We start from the raw sequence: 18165 nt of genomic DNA, 5'->3' as shown, positions 1-18165 counted from the left end.
CCCTACCTGCCGACATGAGGGTGCCCTACCTGCCGACATGAGGGTGCCCTACCTGCCGTCATGAGGGTGCCCTACCTGCCGACATGAGGGTGCCCTACCTGCCGACATGAGGGTGCCCTACCTGCCGACATGAGGGTGCCCTACCTGCCGACATGAGGGTGCCCTACCTGCCGACATGAGGGTGCCCTACCTGCCGTCATGAGGGTGCCCTACCTGCCGACATGAGGGTGCCCTACCTGCCGACATGAGGGTGCCCTACCTGCCGTCATGAGGGTGCCCTACCTGCCGACATGAGGGTGCCCTACCTGCCGACATGAGGGTGCCCTACCTGCCGACATGAGGGTGCCCTACCTGCCGACATGAGGGTGCCCTACCTGCCGACATGAGGGTGCCCTACCTGCCGACATGAGGGTACCCTACCTGCCGACATGAGGGTGCCCTACCTGCCGACATGAGGGTGCCTATGAACTGCTGTATTTTCAGTCTGGGTCTCCTCAGCACATTTCTACAAGAAACCTTTTTGTTTGTGGGTGAGAAATGGATCGTCAGTGCAAATCTGCTCTAAGGCAATCTAACCCTAGCAAACAAGTCTGCCTCCCATGGCTCAGCAGGTCATCTCGAAGTCCTGACAGTAACTCGGCGGCAGTCCGGACAGGCCATCGGTATCGAGGCAGAGCTTTTGGTGTGGTCATTCTCTGGTGAAATATTGCCGCACCCTGCAGTCACTCATCCTAATGTCTTTAAGACTTGTTTTTTATTTTGTTCGCTATATAAAGGTGATCTGCAAATTGCTGAGGGACCTCGATGTAGCTTTTCGGCATAAACAGTGCAGGTTATTGCGTCATGGAGATCTTGTGACTGCTGGTAGCCTCTTCTCCTTGACTCCATTGCCTGCAGTTCTTCCTCAGAGAAGGACCATTTGGGGACCCGTGTGAGGTGCACATTTTGGGAACAGTCTAGCTTATATATTTATCTCTTTGCTTTCTTTCCTTATTACAGCCCGAGATGCTGATGAAAGGGAAAAGTGGATTCATGCATTAGAGGAAACCATCCTGCGTCACACTCTACAACTGCAGGTACCGACTTTTATATTTCTGCTTAAGATGGTATTAAAGTTGTTGGGTTAACCAGATTTTCAAGTAAAATATTATAATTTTTTTGCTGCAATCCTGAACTGTACTGCAGCATCAAGTCTCATTTATATCTTAAAGGGAACCTGTCACCGGGATTTTGTGTACAGAGCTGAGGACATGGGCTGCTAGATGGCCGCTAGCACATCCGCAATACCCAGTCCCCATAGCTGTGTGTGCTTTTATTGTGTAAAAAAACTGATTTGATACATATGCAAATTACCCTGAGAGGAGTCCGAGCTTGAAAATATGACTCTTCTCTGGTCACACAAGTAAGATGACTCTTATGTGAATTTGCATAAAAGGTGGGAAGTACAAAAATGCATATTACTTAATGACTTAGTCTGCAAATTAAAAGTGTAATTTAGGCTACTTTCACACTTGCGGCAGTGTGATCTGACGGGCAGTTCCGTCGTCTGAACTGGCTGCCGGATCCGCCGCTGACTGAAAGCATTTGAGAGGCAGATCCGGATGCAGATCAGCCTCACAAATGCATTGCAAGGACGGATCCATCTCTCCGCTTGTCATGCGGACAGACGGATCCGTCTTGTATACTTTTTTTTCACATTTTTACCGGTCTGCGCCGGCCAGATTCGGCATTCCAGTATTTTGAATGCCGGATCTGGCACGAATACATTCCTATGGGAAAAAATGCCGGTTCCCTTTAACGCTGCAGCTTTTGGCCCCCGTGATATAACGTTTGGACATGTTGCACTGCCAGCGGCTGCTAATGATGGTGAATGACAGACACCCAGAAGGGTTCACAGCACCTCATGGTTCAGTAACATTCGGTGCTGCAGGATTGAGATGTTTTGTCATGTGGCGGTGTGTTACTGGAAACTAAGGGGGAGATTTATCAAGACTGACACTTTCTGCCCAGGTCCTGATGTCCCTTGTGCTGCCGGAGGGCGAGGGCTCGAAACACTGGGAGATGCCACAATTTTATAAAAAATTGCTCATGTGACTTTTAACGCCACTTTTCAGGCACAAAGGGAATGATTAATCTCCTCCTATGGCCTGCAATGGGTTTCTCTCTGCTCTCGTGTGAACACTCGTTTTACTGCATTTATCTTTAAAAAAAATTATATATATATATTATATGTGGTCTGGTCCTGACTAAGCTAATTGTGGGATGGCGGTGTTGGATAGTCCTTTATGCTGTAGTCATTTATTGCAGGCTGGGAAGTGGAAGGCGACAGCAATGACCAAAATCCGTTTTTGGCATGTCCTATAGAAGTACATGATGAGCTCACTGATGGGGACCTGGGGCCTTCGACTATCGACTGCTTTGTGAGCGATGGTTGTTATTGGTCAAGTTTGTTTTATGTGGACCCATGGATTTTACTATTTAAAGGGAACCTGTCACCGGGATTTTGTGTATAGAGCTGAGGACATGGGTTGCTAGATGGCCGCTAGCACATCCGCAATATCCAGTCCCCATAGCTCTGTGTGCTTTTATTGTGGGGAAAAAACCGATTTTTATACATATGCAAATTAACCTGAGAGGAGTCCTGTCCCTGACTCATCTCACATACAGGACTCATCTCAGGTTAATTTGCATATGTATCAAATCGTTTTTTTTTTTACACAATAAAAGCACACAGAGCTATGGGGACTGGGTATTGCGGATGTGCTAGCGGCCATCTAGCAACCCATGTCCTCAGCTCTATACACAAAATCCCGGTGACAGGTTCCCTTTAAAAGGGATAAGAAAAAAAATAAGAAAAAAAAAAATTATATTTTATATAGGACTTCTAGATCCCACTACTTCTTCCCCTGACATCTGCCGGCAGGTCACCACCATACATATGAGGCTTCTTTCCTAGATCTGCATTTCTCAGTACCAGAGGAAAACACTTCCATTTTGTCCCCATTCGTTGTCAATTGCTCCAGAATACATTCCGTTCCGTTTGGTTGCATTCCCAAGCCGGACAGAAAACCGCTGCGTTTGAGTGTCATGGGATGCGGAGCAAGACAAAAAAAAGACAAACACACGCATTCGGCACCCGGTCAGTTCACACGTCAGTAAGTGTTTTGCGGATCCGCAAAACATGGACACTGGCAATGTGCATTCCTGCAATTTGCAGACCGCACATCGCTGGCACTAGAATAGAAAATGCCTAATCTCGTCCGCAATTGCGAACAAGAATAGGACACGTTCTATTTTTGTGCAGATCCGCAAATGTGGATGCAAACAGCACATTCCGGCCCCATTGAAAAGGAATGGGTCTGCACCCGTTCCGCAAAATTGCGGAAAGGATGCGGACCCATTTTGTGGACGTGTGAATGGACCCTTACACTGGTTTTAGTGCCAGGTCAGTAATGGCTGTCTTAGAGATTATACAACCGGATCCGTTCATAATGGATGCAGATGGTTGTATTATCATGAAGGATGCGTTTTTTGCTGACCCGTGCCAGCAAAAATGCAGATGTTACTATAATGTGACTGGCCACTTTGGTATAAAGGAAACCCCAGGGGCAGGCAGGACTAGCCTTTTGAAAACTCCTTTGGCTCCTGAATGTACGTCTGTTTGACAGTGACGAGGGCCGTTCTGGTCACGTGAATGCTGAGGCTGTTTATTGGCTGTAGCTGTCAAGAATGGGCCCCTGTGACTTGTGATCAGACGGGGGCCTCCGGGGGCTCAGATGGCGAGTGCAGTTTCTTTTATACCAGGCAGTCTCTTAATTTATTCACATCCTCGTGGGTTTTTTTTTGCCTTAGTTGCGCATAAACCCAAAGGAGGGAGTAACATTGGACAGACCTCATGGGGTTAAACAATGGATTCAGCTGTCAACATAAAAAAAAATAATAATAATAATCCAGTCCTCTTTCCTTTACCATGAGTGTTAGGCCTCATGCACACGACAGTTGTGTGATTTGCGGAACGGCGCAGACCGCCATTAATATAACTGCCTATTCTTGTCCACAAAACGGAACAGGGCAACGGATGCACACTGAGCGCTGTCCGCATCTTTTGCGACCCATTGAAGCGAATGGGTCTACGTCCAAGCCGCAAATACTGCGGCTCAGGATGTGGACCAAAACAACGGTCGTGTGCATGAGGCCTTAGATACATGTTTTTGGAGCCGACACTGGGGCAGTCAAGGGAGAGTCGGCTCCAAAAACTCACGTATTCATGCCGCTCCAGCCCTAAAACGTGATTCATAGGTTCAGATATGTCCCAAAAATGTCATTTTGGACTTTGTTGCTGCATCTCACCAGGTAGCTGCTGATGGCCCTCTCTCCTGACCCATATATATGCATCCTCAGCTTGGCCGAGCGTACATGTGTACTGCCAAACGCCAGATGACCAATTCAGAGGATAAAAAAATAAAAGTTTGTAGAAAATGTATTTGCCAAGAGTCTCAGATTTGCAAAATAAGCGAAGCGTTAGCTCCAGAATATTTTCTATTAGGCTACTTTCACACTGGCGTTTTGGTTTCCGTTTGCGAGATCCGTTCAGGTCTCTCACCAGAGGTCCAAAACGGATGAGTTTTGCCCCAATGCCTTCTGAATGGAAAAGGATCCGCTCAGAATGCGTCAGTTTGCCTCCGTTCTGCTCTGGAGGCGGACACCAAACAGATCCGTCCTGGCACACTATGTAAGTCAATGGGACGGATCAGTTTTGTCCAACACAATAGAAAACTGATCCGTCCTCCATTGATTTTCAATGGAGTTCATGATGGATCCGTCTTGGCTTATGTTACAGATAATACAAACAGATCAGTTCTGAGCGGATCCATGACTGATCCGCATCAAACACTAGTGTGAAGGCAGCCGTACTATGGCATTATTGTACTGGGTTTGCAGAGTGCTGTTTTTTTCTCTCTGGGTTTCTAGCCATGGCGGCGCGCACCTGCGCACTGGGATGTGCTGACTGACCCCCTTTTTTCTTTGCCATTCAGAGGATCGGTGATGAGTTGTAAAGTGTTGGGGACACCTCTCCAGACTGCAGTGCTGCCCCCCAGCCTCAGACAGGGCTACTGCAGTGCTGCCCCCCAGCCTCGGACGGGGCTACTGCAGTGCTGCCCCCCAGCCTCGGACGGGGCTACTGCAGTGCTGCCCCCCAGCCTCGGACGGGGCTACTGCAGTGCTGCCCCCCAGCCTCGGACGGGGCTACTGCAGTGCTGCCCCCCAGCCTCGGACGGGGCTACTGCAGTGCTGCCCCCCAGCCTCGGACGGGGCTACTGCAGTGCTGCCCCCCAGCCTCGGACGGGGCTACTGCAGTGCTGCCCCCCAGCCTCTATCTGACGGGGCAGGACATGTTGGAGTCCATCCTGCCCAATAAGCCACTGCTAGAGGCGCCGGACACATTAGACGTATATTGCTTGAACCGTTTTTGCTGGATCAGCCCCCATCTCTGGTGTATGGGGGGCTCCCGCCAATGAGAGAAGGCATGCGTTATCCCCGGGAGATGAGCCGCCGGCGGGGGGCGCCATGCTCCCATCTCGTTCTCAGACACGAGCATGTATAGGGAGGGATCGGGAGAGACTGCGGCTGTCGTTATTGCTCCTCAGGCTGAGCCGGGCCGGTGTGACTGCCAGGCAGGACACTATCCCGTCACGGGGTCCGGCTTTCTTAGAGGCTGCCGGGTAACACGGGGTTAACACCTGCGGACTGATTGCGGCTCTGAGCGTGAAGTGACTCGGGTCTGGCTCGCTGCTCCCCAGTCTGTTGGCTGAACCGCGCGCCACGTCACGTGACCGCCCTGGCCACCCAATGGGCGGCCATCTCTTTTGATCTGTAAGCTGCAGCCGTCCAATAGGCCGCCGGTGGGAGGCGAGCGGCGGCGGCGGCGGCGGGTCAGCGGACGTGCAGAGGAAGTAGCCGGACGCGCTCAGCCTGTAAGTAAAACGCGTGCATGCCGCCGATGAGGATTTCAGGGCAGTGTAATCTCCATGGCCGGGGAAGGCTGCAGCAGCGTAAGTACCGCCAGCTGTCATGTCACGTGACTCGGGAGCCTGACAGCAGGGAAGTGGAGGCTGCCCCCGGTGCCCCCTCTTCTGTCTGACAGGATTGCCAATGGCAGGAGGGGCCACACGGGGGCATGAGGTGCGCGGTCCTCAATGGAAGATGGGGTCACAATTGGAGACTGGTGTAAGCTGGTTAGTCAGTAGTATTATTACAGTCCAGGGTCCTGTTCTCTTCCTCACAAGAGCGAGTTTATATTATGTGTGTGTTATGTGCATTAAGGGGAAAGATGGCTTGTGATATCTGCCTGCAAATGTGTATACGGCATATAAAGCCGCCTATAGGTGTGTGTATAAAGAGCCAGTTATCTGCACGGTATATAGAGGGTCCCTTATTTGTGCAGTGTATGAAGAGTCTCCTATATGTTGTGGCATATAAAGGTCCTCTATATGTGCAGTGTATAAAGGGTCTCCTCCATGTCCGGAGTAGGAGCCCCCTATTGTCACGATCAGTGTGAGGGAAGAACTCCACACTTAAACACAGGAGCGAAGGGGAACAGGACACCTCCTCCTAGACGACCCTAATCCGGGCCCTGACTACCCATCAATATGAATAGACCGTGAAGGTAGGAATATTTATAAGCAGGATACCTAGGCCCTTGTATCCCTATAAGGCCCTGGAATGAGGTTAGGACCAGAGTCAACCCTTTCCTCCCCAGATGGACAAATGGAAGTCTCTCTGTCTCAGGCCCAGATACAAACACAAAACAATAATAAAAGACAAGACTTATCTGAAAGTAGAAAACTGGTACCTCCAGAAGCCGCACAGAGTACAGCCGACCAGCTGGTAAGACGGCAGGAAGACCATCTATAAACCGCACCTCCGAGAATGAGAAGCGGCTACTTATGGGGAAGGTAATTTACCAACAAGCAACAGCTGAGGCAAGGGGTGTTGCAGACACCATAAGATCCACAGTGAACTTGTCGATTTAGGCTATGTCTACACAACGACATTTGTCGCGTGACAGGTGGGGCACAACTACACTGCAACATTTTGTTGCATGGCAATTTTTATAATGGCAGTCTATGGTGTCGCACTGCAACATACTGCGACGCAACAGTCGCAGAAAAGTCCATCTCGAATGGATTTTCTGTGACTGTTGCATCGCGACACCATAGACTGCCATTATAAAAATTGTCGCGTGACAAATGTCGTTGTGTAGACGTAGCCTTAACCCACGAGTTTCCAGTCTCCGATCTGGTACCTGCCACGGAAACAACCGTGACGCCTATATGTTGTGGCATATAAAGGTTCCTCTATATGTGGAGTGTAATGGGTCCTATATGTATGCAGCATATAAACGATTCCCTATATGTGCAGGAGTGTAAAGAATACCCTATATGTTGAGCCTGTTTGTTTAGGGCAGTAGTCGCCAACCTGTGACATCCCAACTGTTTACAACCACCAGCATCCCCTGACAGCCGCAGGCTCCAAGAGCATGCTGGGAGCTGTAGTTTTGCTGCAGCAGGAGAGACACAGACGGGCCAGTCCTGGTCCATTGGACGATCTGCGCAGATGTCTTCCTTTCAGTTATTTGGCTTGGATATAAATTTTAATGATGATAACCCAAAAGATGATCTTATCAGCGATTTGCTGTGTAGTTGATTGCAGTATACTGTTCCCAGATATTAATCACTTAAGATTTGTCCCATGAAAAATAGGCGCAGTTTTCACGCCCGCACCTAGATCTGAAGCAATTTGTAATTGCATGTTATTAAAAAATGTATTATAGCTACGGAGTTAGGCCTCATGCACACGACCATTCCATCCGCAAAAAAACGGAAGCCGCCCGTGTGCCTTCCGCAATTTACGGAACGGGCGGCCCATTGTAGAAATGCCTATTCTTGTCCGCAAAACGGGGCCACGGAATGGAGCAACGGATGCGGACACCACACGGAGTGCTGTCCGCATCTTTTGCGGCGCTATTGAAGTGAATGGGCCAAACAACGGCCGTGTGCATGAGGCCTTACTCAATTAAATCTGTGTGGCGCCACCTGCTGTTTGCTCTTTGTCTAGTTTCTGTGCCCCGCCTTACTGAGGCAGAAGCACATGCTCAGTTCCAATCTTCAGCTGCAGCAGAAAGGACACGCCCCTAAGCTGATTGCTTCAATTGCTCTGCTTGATTTATTTTAAGCTATGAGTGGGGAGATCTCTGGTTTCGTGTGAGATGCAGGGCTGGTTATGGCTTTGTTAGAAAGATGTTGGCATGTTCTAGGTCAGGTATGCTCAACCTGCGGCCCTCCAGCTGTTGCAAAACTACAACTCCCAGCATGCCCTAATGGATGTAGGTATGCTGGGGATTGTAGTTTTGCAACAGCTGGAGGGCCGCAGGTGGTGCATCCCTGTTCTAGGTTATGTATGATTTTCAGTTTTTACATTAATCGTGGGGCTAACCCCTTTTAGGCTTGAGATTGACTGACTGGACTGCTCTTCAGTGTGGTTGCTGCCAGGAAGTCCAGAATAACGTCTGGCGCTGTGATCGCTCGGCCTAACGTGTAGTGTCTCGTACACGCTGTGATCTGTGTCACGCGGCCGTGACCAGGCAATTGAACTAGTCATGCAGCAGTCCTTCTGTAAATGGCCGTGTGGAGCTGGTGACGACCATCATGGTGGTTCCAGATTTGCAGGCGGTGTTCTGCTTGTGTAATATATCCGGCGCCCGGAGCGGTAGTCATGGGATTGTGAAACGGGAAGTGACCCGCTATTAATCAGTTCTTTACGTTTGGACGCACTCATCTGTGTTGATTGTGTTCGGAGGCAGTGACATTGCTTAATATGTATGTTACGCCTTTAGGGTAGGAATATGTCGGTGGCTCGCCCGTCCGCCTGAGGTGCTATCCATCACATATCATTATTACGTGCCGGTTATAGCACTATTGCATCACTTACTCAGAATTATAACAAGTGATCTAATTATAGAAGATCAGATAATTGTGCATGTATAGGCTCAGCCTATGGGGAAACTGCTCTGCAAAGTAACAGGAACCGCACATTATAAATGAGTTGTATAACAAACCGTCACAATCAGGCCATGTGAGACGGGGGGCGCTAGAGAAACCAATGAATAGTTATTGTAGGAGATTTCTTCGTCTCTCATACATACACGGCGCCTATTGATATCTGTGGGGCTGTAATGCACATGCATTTAAAGGGGTTCCGCAGCTTTTTCTTACTGTGACCTATCCTCTGGATAGATCATCAGCCTCTGATCCCTAGTGTCGGACCCCCGTCAATCAGCTGTTTGAGTAGGCAGCAGCTCCGCGGACATCTCGCTGTTTACCTCAGGCCCAGTGACGTCACGACTAGTATCACTGCCCTGGGCCCGGCTAATGGCCATTGAAGTGAACGTGGCTTAGCTGCGCCCAGGCCAGTGACACTAGTCGTGATGTCACTGGGCCTTCTGAAAGCCTGAAAAAGGCGGCGGCGCTACATTCTAAAATAGCTACTCATCGGCATGAGTCTCCAAAACGGCGCTCGTAAGTTTTGTTGGGAGTGGTTTGTCTCCTAGCGCGCATGCGCAGTGCCATTGGAGAGACTCGCGAAAATCAGCGAGTAAGTAGTACTGTGACCTTGATACAGCATTTATAGGAATTGAATGACCGTGATGGAGCTTAAATCAATGGTAAAAATGGCTGCAGAAGATCAGAGTAAGGCCTCATGCACATGACCATTCTGGTCCGCATCCGAGCCGCAGTTTTTGCGGCTCAGGTGCAGACCCATTCACTTCAATGGGGCCGCAAAAGATGCGGACAGCACTCCATGTGCTGTCCACATCCGTTGCTTCGTTCCGTAGCCCAGCAATAAAACCAAAAAAACCTGTCCTATTCGTTTTGCAGACAAGAATAGGCAGTTCTACAATGGGCTGCCTGCTCCGTTCCACAAACTGAGGAAGGCACACGGGGGCGGCTTCCGTGTTTTGCGGACTGCAAAAACAGAATGGTGGTGTGCATCAGGCCTAAAGCTACATGCACACGACCGTATGTGTTTTGCGGATCCATTGTAACAATGCTTAAAACGGCCAAGAAATAGGACCTTGCGGGCTGCAGAATGGACATACGGATGCAGACAGCACATGGGCCAAGCAGAGTAAACATGATCACATCTGAGCCTGTCAAAGTGCAGTGGACGTGGCAGTTGCAGAGAGAATTGAGCCTCTAGGTGTAATGGTAACGCCCCCGTTGCTCCTAGAGGCTCATTTCCATATATTAAAGCATCCTTTTTCTCAGCAAAGCGGACGCATATGAACATGGGACCAACACAGACGCCTTCAGCTGCCAAGTACATGTAACAGGTCAGCCAGTGTCATAGGGACAAAACTGCTGACAGATGCCCTTTAAAGGTGAACATATGAGACGTGTTTTCCAAGGTGAGAGCTGCCTGCGGGGGAGTGAGTAAAGTTGATGTGTTACCGGCTAGGAATGGGTGTCCTGTTGTAAACTTGTGCTGTCCGGTCAGACGATGTGAATGTTTGTGCGTCTTCTGCTCGAGTAAACCTATTGAGACGAGCGTTGGTATGGTTTACTTAGCAAAACAGGATGTGGAAAAATGGACGGTGCCCTCCTTACTTCTGCACACAGCGCTGCGGTTTCTGAGTCTTTAGTGACTGATTTGTACTTTTATAAGAATGTCCACCAGCCTCTCTGGGAAACCTGGGATGGAGCATGTTGATTGGATTGTCGACCAATCGCACCGATATCAGGCAACAGAGAACGAATCAAAGACTATAACGAGAATATAGATTTGAGAAGACTTTTAGTATTACTATTGGTTTGGTGTTTTTACGAAGCAAGCTTAATGGCATCATCCAAGACCTATAATGCCCCCCACCCAATATGCCCGGGCTCCTCGCACAGATTGTACTTGCCTCGCTTCCCTGCACTGCCGATATCTCACACACTACCACCCGTTAAAACGTAGCCTTTATTATCACTTCATTAAAAATAACCCAAAATAATAAAAAAAATTAGATATAGTGGGGAAAAAAAATATAAAAAATCCAAAATGGTACATAGGGCTAGGGGTGAATAGCTCTATTAGGGTGAATAGGACTTTACACTCTCCCTTCTGCCCTGTGCTTTGTGCACACAACAGCAGGGAACTGACCATGGCAGACAGCCTCTCATGTGCCCCCCAGCCTCTCCCTCTTATCAGCCCCCTCTGGTAACTCAAACCCACCCACCCCTCCCTCCCCAGTATTAATCATTGGTGGCAGTGGCCACAGGATTCCCCCCCCCCCCACCCCCATCATTGGTGGCAGTGGGCAGTTCCGATCGGAGTCCCAGCAGTGTAATGCTGGGGCTCTGATCGGTTACCATGGCAGCCAGGATGCTGCTGAAGTCCTGGCTGCCATGGTATGTCAGTGAGCAGCATTATACTCGGGTGCGGCGTGGCCGCTGGGCACTCCTTCTTCTAAAAGGTCTGTGCGGCGCATTGCTAATGCTATAAGCATTAGCAATGCGCCGCACAGACAGAAGAAGGAGCCACGGCGCACGTGAGTATAATGCTGCTACCGCTCCATGGTCATATTGCGGTCCGGCGATATGCACAAAATCCATATCGTGGCACAAATTTATATCGCATATCGCCTATATTGCCCACCCCTACATAGGGCAGTTCTATAGGCACAGGTGTGGACAAATTGATAAATGAGGGAACTATCCCTAATTCTGACCCTATACTATAGAACCCTGCCTATAAGATGGAATAGCTGCCCTGATGGGGGCGATCCCGTATCGGAAACCTCCTACACGCCCTCTGATGGCCCTGATAAAGGATAAGTTGCCAACTAATATAAGGTGGTCTCTAGTAACATAATGGGTAAGCTACCATAAGTACAAAAAAAAAAGGGTTGTAAACAAAGAATATTCGTCCAGATATACGGCAGTAAAACCGTCTCGATCCTTTAACTATAACACCGTTAACATAGTTGTTACTAGGGCTGCAGCTAACGATTATTTGAATAATCGATTAGTCGTCGATAATTTCATCGATTTTAATCGTGAAAAAACACCAAAATGACAAAAGGGGTTTATATGATTTAACTTGAAAAATTATGTTCAAAGGCCATATTAAAACAAATTGTGGATGGCACTGTTATGGGGGGGGATCTGTGGATGGCACTGTTATGGAGGGGATCTGTGGATGGCACTGTTATGGGGGGGGATCTGTGGATGGCACTGTTATGGGGGGGATCTGTGGATGGCACTGTTATGGGGGGGGATCTGTGGATGGCACTGTTATGGAGGGGATCTGTGGATGGCACTGTTATGGAGGGGATCTGTGGATGGCACTGTTATGGGGGGGGATCTGTGTAGGGCTGAAACGATTATTCGAATAACTCGATTAAATCGAGTCAAAAAATTCATCGATGCAGTTTCCCTGCATCGAGGAATCGTTTAAATCACGTGATCACGGAGCGGGAGTGAAATTAAGCGTCTCACTCACCGCTTCCATGTCCTCCGGAGGCCAGAGAGGCAGGACTGAGCGGCCGGCACAGTGGAGGGAGGAGGAGGAGGGAGGCCCTCCCTCCCCACTGTGCGCGGCTGCCGCTGAACACCAATGAGGACAGAGTAGGAGGAGGAGGGGAGGGACTGTGGCCACTGCACTACCAATGAATCTGCCGGCCATATCCCACAGGGTCCCCCTCCTCCTCCTCCTCCTCCCCCCCCCCCCCATCATTGGTGGCAGTTTGCAGTTCCGATCGGAGCCCCAGCAGTGTAATGCTGGGGCTCCGATCGGTTACCATGGCAGCCAGGAGTCACGCTACTGAAGTCCTGGCTGTCATGGTATGTTAGTGAGCAGAGAGCAGCGCATTATACTCACGTGCGTTGTGGCCGCCGGTCGCTCCTTCTGTCTGTGCGGCGGATTGCTAATGCTTACAGCATTAGCAATGCGCCGCACAGACCTATGAGAAGGAGCGACCGCCGGCCACAGCGCACGTGAGTATAATGCGCTGCTCTCTGCTCACTAACATACCATGACAGCCAGGACTTCAGTAGCGTGACTCCTGGCTGCCATGGTAACCGATCGGAGCCCCAGCATTACACTGCTGGGGCTCCGATCGGAACTGCAAACTGCCACCAATGATGGGGGGGGAGGAGGGGGACCCCGTGGCCACTGCCACCAATGATTAATACTGGGGGGGGAGGGAGGGGGGGTTGCGTTACCAGAGGGGGCAGGCAGATCAGAGGCTGGGGGGAGGCAGATCAGAGGCTGGAGGGGGGAGGCAGATCAGAGGCTGTAGGGGGGAGGCAGATCAGAGGCTGTAGGGGGAGGCAGATCAGAGGCTGGGGGGAGAGTCAGATCAGAGGCTGGGGGGAGAGTCAGATCAGAGGCTGGGGGGAGAGTCAGATCAGAGGCTGGGGGGGAGGCAGATCAGAGGCTGGAGGGGGGGAGGCAGATCAGAGGCTGGAGGGGGGGAGGCAGATCAGAGGCTGGAGGGGGGGAGGCAGATCAGAGGCTGGGGGGGAGGCAGATCAGAGGCTGGGGGGGAGGAAGATCAGAGGCTGGGGGCAGGCAGATGGAGAGAGAGTGGTTAATGGAGGCTGCAGGCACCACCTTGGTATGTATAAAGTTATTGGTTTAGAGAGGGGTTAATGAAGGCACCTCCAAGGTGCTTCCATTAACCTCTTCAAACCAATAACTTTATACATGCCTAATGCCAAGGTGCTTCCATTAACCCCTCCAAACCCAATGGGCATGTATAAAGATATTGGTTTGGAGGGGTTAATGGAAGCACCTTGGAGGTGCCTTCATTAACCCCTCTCTAAACCAATAACTTTATACATACCTAATTACGTACGTTATTTTAAGTAGCTTTTTCTTATTAGATTACTCGATGAATCGAGAAATATAATCGATAGAATACTCGATTACAAAAATATTCGTTTACTGCAGCCCTAGATCTGTGGATGGCACTGTTATGGGGGGGGATCTGTGGATGGCACTGTTATGGGGGGGGATCTGTGGATGGCACTGTTATGGGGGGGGGATCTGTGGATGGCACTGTTATGGGGGGGGATCTGTGGATGGCACTGTTATGGGGGGGGGGATCTGTGGATGGCACTGTTATGGGGGGGGGATCTGTGGGTGGCACTGTTATGGGGGGGGGATCTGTGGGTGGCACTGTTATGGGGGGGGGATCTGTGGGTGGCACTGTTATGGGGGGGGGATCTGTGGGTGGCACTGTTATGGGGGGGGGATCTGTGGGTGGCACTGTTATGGGGGGGGGATCTGTGGGTGGCACTGTTATGGGGGGGATCTGTGGGTGGCACTGTTATGGGGGGGATCTTTGGGTGGCACTGTTATGGGGGGGATCTGTGGGTGGCACTGTTATGGGGGGGATCTGTGGGTGGCACTGTTATGGGGGGGATCTGTGGGTGGCACTGTATAGCATCTTATGCTATGTGTCATCCACAGACCCTCCCTCATAACAGTGCCATCCACAGATACCTCTCCCTCCCCATAACAGCCCCGGCCCCGCCGCTCACAGCAGTAGACTATTCCTTAACTGGCAGTAACTTTTACTTTAAATCAGCGCATCTTTATTACCTTACAATGAAGCTCCGGTAACAGGCAGAGCGGGCGGCGGCGTAACGTCTCTTACTCACGTGACGTGCCTGCTCCGCCCACTTTATTAATAACCCCTTTAAAGGGAACCTCCCTTTCCAGCTGTTTGCATAGACACATACTGTAGCTGTGGTTCACCTAAAATGCTGTTTTTCTCATGTTGGACCAAGGCTCTGTTCCCAAGTTATACCTTTTCTTAAAATACAAATTAGGCTACTTTCACACTTGCAGCAGTGTGATCCGGCGGGCAGTAGGCCTGCACAATATATCGCCATCGCAATTAATCGCCATATCGCAATCTCCAATTGGCCGAACCAAAAATGCTGCAATTATATTACCATATTTTTTTCGCTTTATAAGACAAACTCCCCCCCCCCCCCCCCCCCCCAAAAGTGGGTGGGGGGGGGGAATGGCAGTGCGCCTTATAAAGCGATGGTTGTCTTTTTACGTGGTTGACACGGATGTATCGCCGGCCGCTATGCTGCACAGCGCGGCCGGCGATACATCAGTTACAGTATGGGGAGGGGGGAGCGGCTGGAGGCAAGTCGTTATTTTAATGAACAAATGTTCTTTTATTTATTCTATTTTATTTATCTGTTCTGTGCAGCGCTATTAAGAAAATGGCAAGTTTTGTATTTTGTACTTTTGCAGTAATGCAAATATGTTATTTAATTTAGTAAAAGATGTTTTATTTTGAAAAACACTGTGCATTTCAGTTCTTGAGTTAAAGGGAACCTGTCACCGGGATTTTGTGTACAGAGCTGAGGACATGGGTTGCTAGATGGCCGCTAGCACATCCGCAATACCCAGTCCCATAGCTCTGTGTGCTTTTATTGTGGAAAAAAAAACGATTTGATACATATGCAAATTAACCTGAGATGAGTCCTGTCCCTGACTCATCTCACATACAGGACTCATCTCAGGTTAATTTGTATATGTATCAAATCGTTTTTTTTCCACAATAAAAGCACACAGAGCTATGGGAACTGGATATTGCGGATGTGCTAGCGGCCATCTAGCAACCCATGTCCTCAGCTCTGTACACAAAATCCCGGTGACAGGTTCCCTTTAAGCATAACTACATTTCTGCATTATCAGTAATTTGTGTGTGCTTTTGCCTTGAAAATCCAAGCAAATAGACCTCTAGCACAATTCCCTTAAAATATCGCATCGCATACCGTTATCGCAATTTTTTGGGCCCTAATCGCAATCACACAAAATTCCCATATCGTGCAGCCCTAGTGGGCAGTTTAGTCGTCAGAACTGCCCGCCTGATCCGCTAATTTGGATGTGACTGAAAGCATTTGTGAGACGGATGCGGATCCGTCTCGCAAACGCATTGCAAGAACGGATCCGTCTCTCCGCTTGTCATGCGGACAGACAGATCAGTCTTGTAATTTTTTTTTCACATTTTTACCGGTCTGTGCATGCGCAGGCCGGAAGGACGGATCCAGTATTTTGAATGCCGGATCAGGCATTAATACATTCCTATGGGGAAAAATGCAGTTTCCCCGGAGATAAAACCGTAGCATGCTACGGTTTTCTCTTTTGCCTGATCGGTCAAAACGACTGAACTGAAGACATCCTGAATGGATTACTCTCCATTCAGAATGCATGGGGATATACCTGATCAGTTCTTTTCCGGTATAGAGCCCCTGTGACGGAAATCTATGCCGGAAAAGAAAAACGCTAGTGTGAAAGTGCCCTAAGGCATTTGGTGAGCTCCACTCATTTCTGTATCCAGTTATTCCCCCAGTGCTTTGAGCAAGTAAAGGAAATGCCTTACAATATTACAGCTATTTTCATAAATGATTATGTTAAAGAATGCTGAAGCAAACTGCAAAACCCCTTCAACCCCCTAACAGTTTTGCCCCAGCTCCGCTCAGGCTTTGAGAAAAGGACCTAATAGTTCAGCCCAAGTAGAGTGGAGGGTGGGGAGAGCTATTATAACCCTTTATATCTCAGGGCTGTGTAGCAGCTAGCCTAGTCATGTTTGGTAGCTGACAATGTGTGTTTAAAACAAGACCAGGATTGCAGCATTAAGAAAAAATTCTGCGGTTGGAAAAACAAAAAAACAGATTAGCAAAAAAGATTGAGGTCCTTTATCAAACTGGTGTAAAGTAGAACTGGCTTAATTGCCCGTAGCAACCAATCAGATTCCACCTTTCATTTTTGACAGCTCGTTTGGAAAATGGGCAACTTGGCCAGTTCTACTTTACAGTTTGATAAATGACCCCATATGTTACCATATCTGGTTTTAACTGGCAGAAAGGCTAATATGAATTATGTCACTAAAGGGTTATAATGCACTTAATTCACCTACTAGATATGCTTCAGACATCAATTAAAAATCAACAATTAAAAAAAATTACATTTTTGGGAGAGTTTTTCAAAAAAATTTATGTGACTGTTAGGGGTTAAAAAGGTTATTTTGCCTGTTTTCAGTAACGCTGACATTGAGGCAGAGATGGTGACACAGGCCCAGGGACGTTCTGTTCTGCAGTCCACAGTAGAATACCAAGTTGCCAATTATCATTACAATTAGATTTGAACTGAAGAAGGGGTTGGCACTCTACCAGAATGCCAATTTAAGTGTTTTTTGTTTTTGTTTTCTCCCCCCCAACACGTTTTGAGTAGAAAACTGTGATTTTCTGTGCTTTTGTTTGTTTAAGTTGTTGCCCTAAGAAAAATATTCAACATTTTTCAAACCAGCACCTGGATCTGAATACTTTTGTAATTGCATGTACTTAAAAGGAACCATTCACCAGGATTTGGGGTATAGAGCTGAGGACATGGGTTGCTAGATGGCCGCTAGCACATCTGCAATATCCAGTCCCCATAGCTCTGTGTGCTTTTATTGTGTAAAAAAATAAATAAAAAATTGATACATATGTAAATTAACCTGAGATGAGTCCTGTCCCTGACGCATCTCACGGACAGGACTCATCTCAGGTTAATTTACACATGTATCAATTTTTTTTTTTTTTTTTGCACAATAAAAGCACACAGAGCTATGGGGACTGGATATTGCGAATGTGCTAGCGGCCATCTAGCAACCCATGTCCTCAGCTCTATACCCCAAATCCTGGTGACAGGTTCCCTTTAAAAAATATATTCACAGAAATCTATCCATATGGCGCCTCCTGCTGTTTACCGTTTTTCTAAATTCTCTGTCCAGCTCACTGAGGTTGACATGCATGCTCAGTTCCATCCTTCAACTGCGACCTCGGCTGCAGCAGAGAGGACATGCCCCCTGAGAGAGTGCACGCCTCCCTGTGCTGCCAGCTTGACATAAATCTAGCAGAGCAATTGCAGCAAGGAATCGGAAGATGTGACCTATGGCATAGGTCACACATAGACTTCCTTGTTAAAAAAAATATATTTTTTTTTTTTTTTTATAAAGGATACCTCTTTATTTAACAAAGCAGCAGGCTACTTACATACAGAAGGTTGACTTATACCAGCCTGATGGATATAAAATGGCACATTTTATAT

The 18165-nt window shown here is 48.7% G+C and overlaps 1 protein-coding gene across 6 annotated transcripts in view; it reads left to right on the top strand.

Annotated features, from left to right (window-relative positions):
• OSBPL9 (oxysterol binding protein like 9) overlaps positions 1-18165 on the top strand; it is a 104201-nt gene that overhangs the window by 28699 nt on the left and 57337 nt on the right. For 4 of the 6 annotated variants that reach the window (XM_044300491.1, XM_044300489.1, XM_044300490.1 and 1 more), the window contains exon 4: positions 1000-1076. In XM_044300491.1, the coding sequence (XP_044156426.1) occupies positions 1000-1076 (77 nt within the window). Of the gene's footprint in view, positions 1-999; positions 1077-5872; positions 6054-18165 lie in introns of those variants that run through there. The other 2 variants (XM_044300493.1, XM_044300492.1) reach the window with 2 other exon arrangements.

The sequence above is a fragment of the Bufo gargarizans genome, chromosome 7 (assembly GCF_014858855.1).
Source record: "Bufo gargarizans isolate SCDJY-AF-19 chromosome 7, ASM1485885v1, whole genome shotgun sequence".
In the NCBI taxonomy this organism is placed as follows: domain Eukaryota; kingdom Metazoa; phylum Chordata; class Amphibia; order Anura; family Bufonidae; genus Bufo; species Bufo gargarizans.
This window is presented reverse-complemented; position numbering and strand designations above follow the sequence as displayed.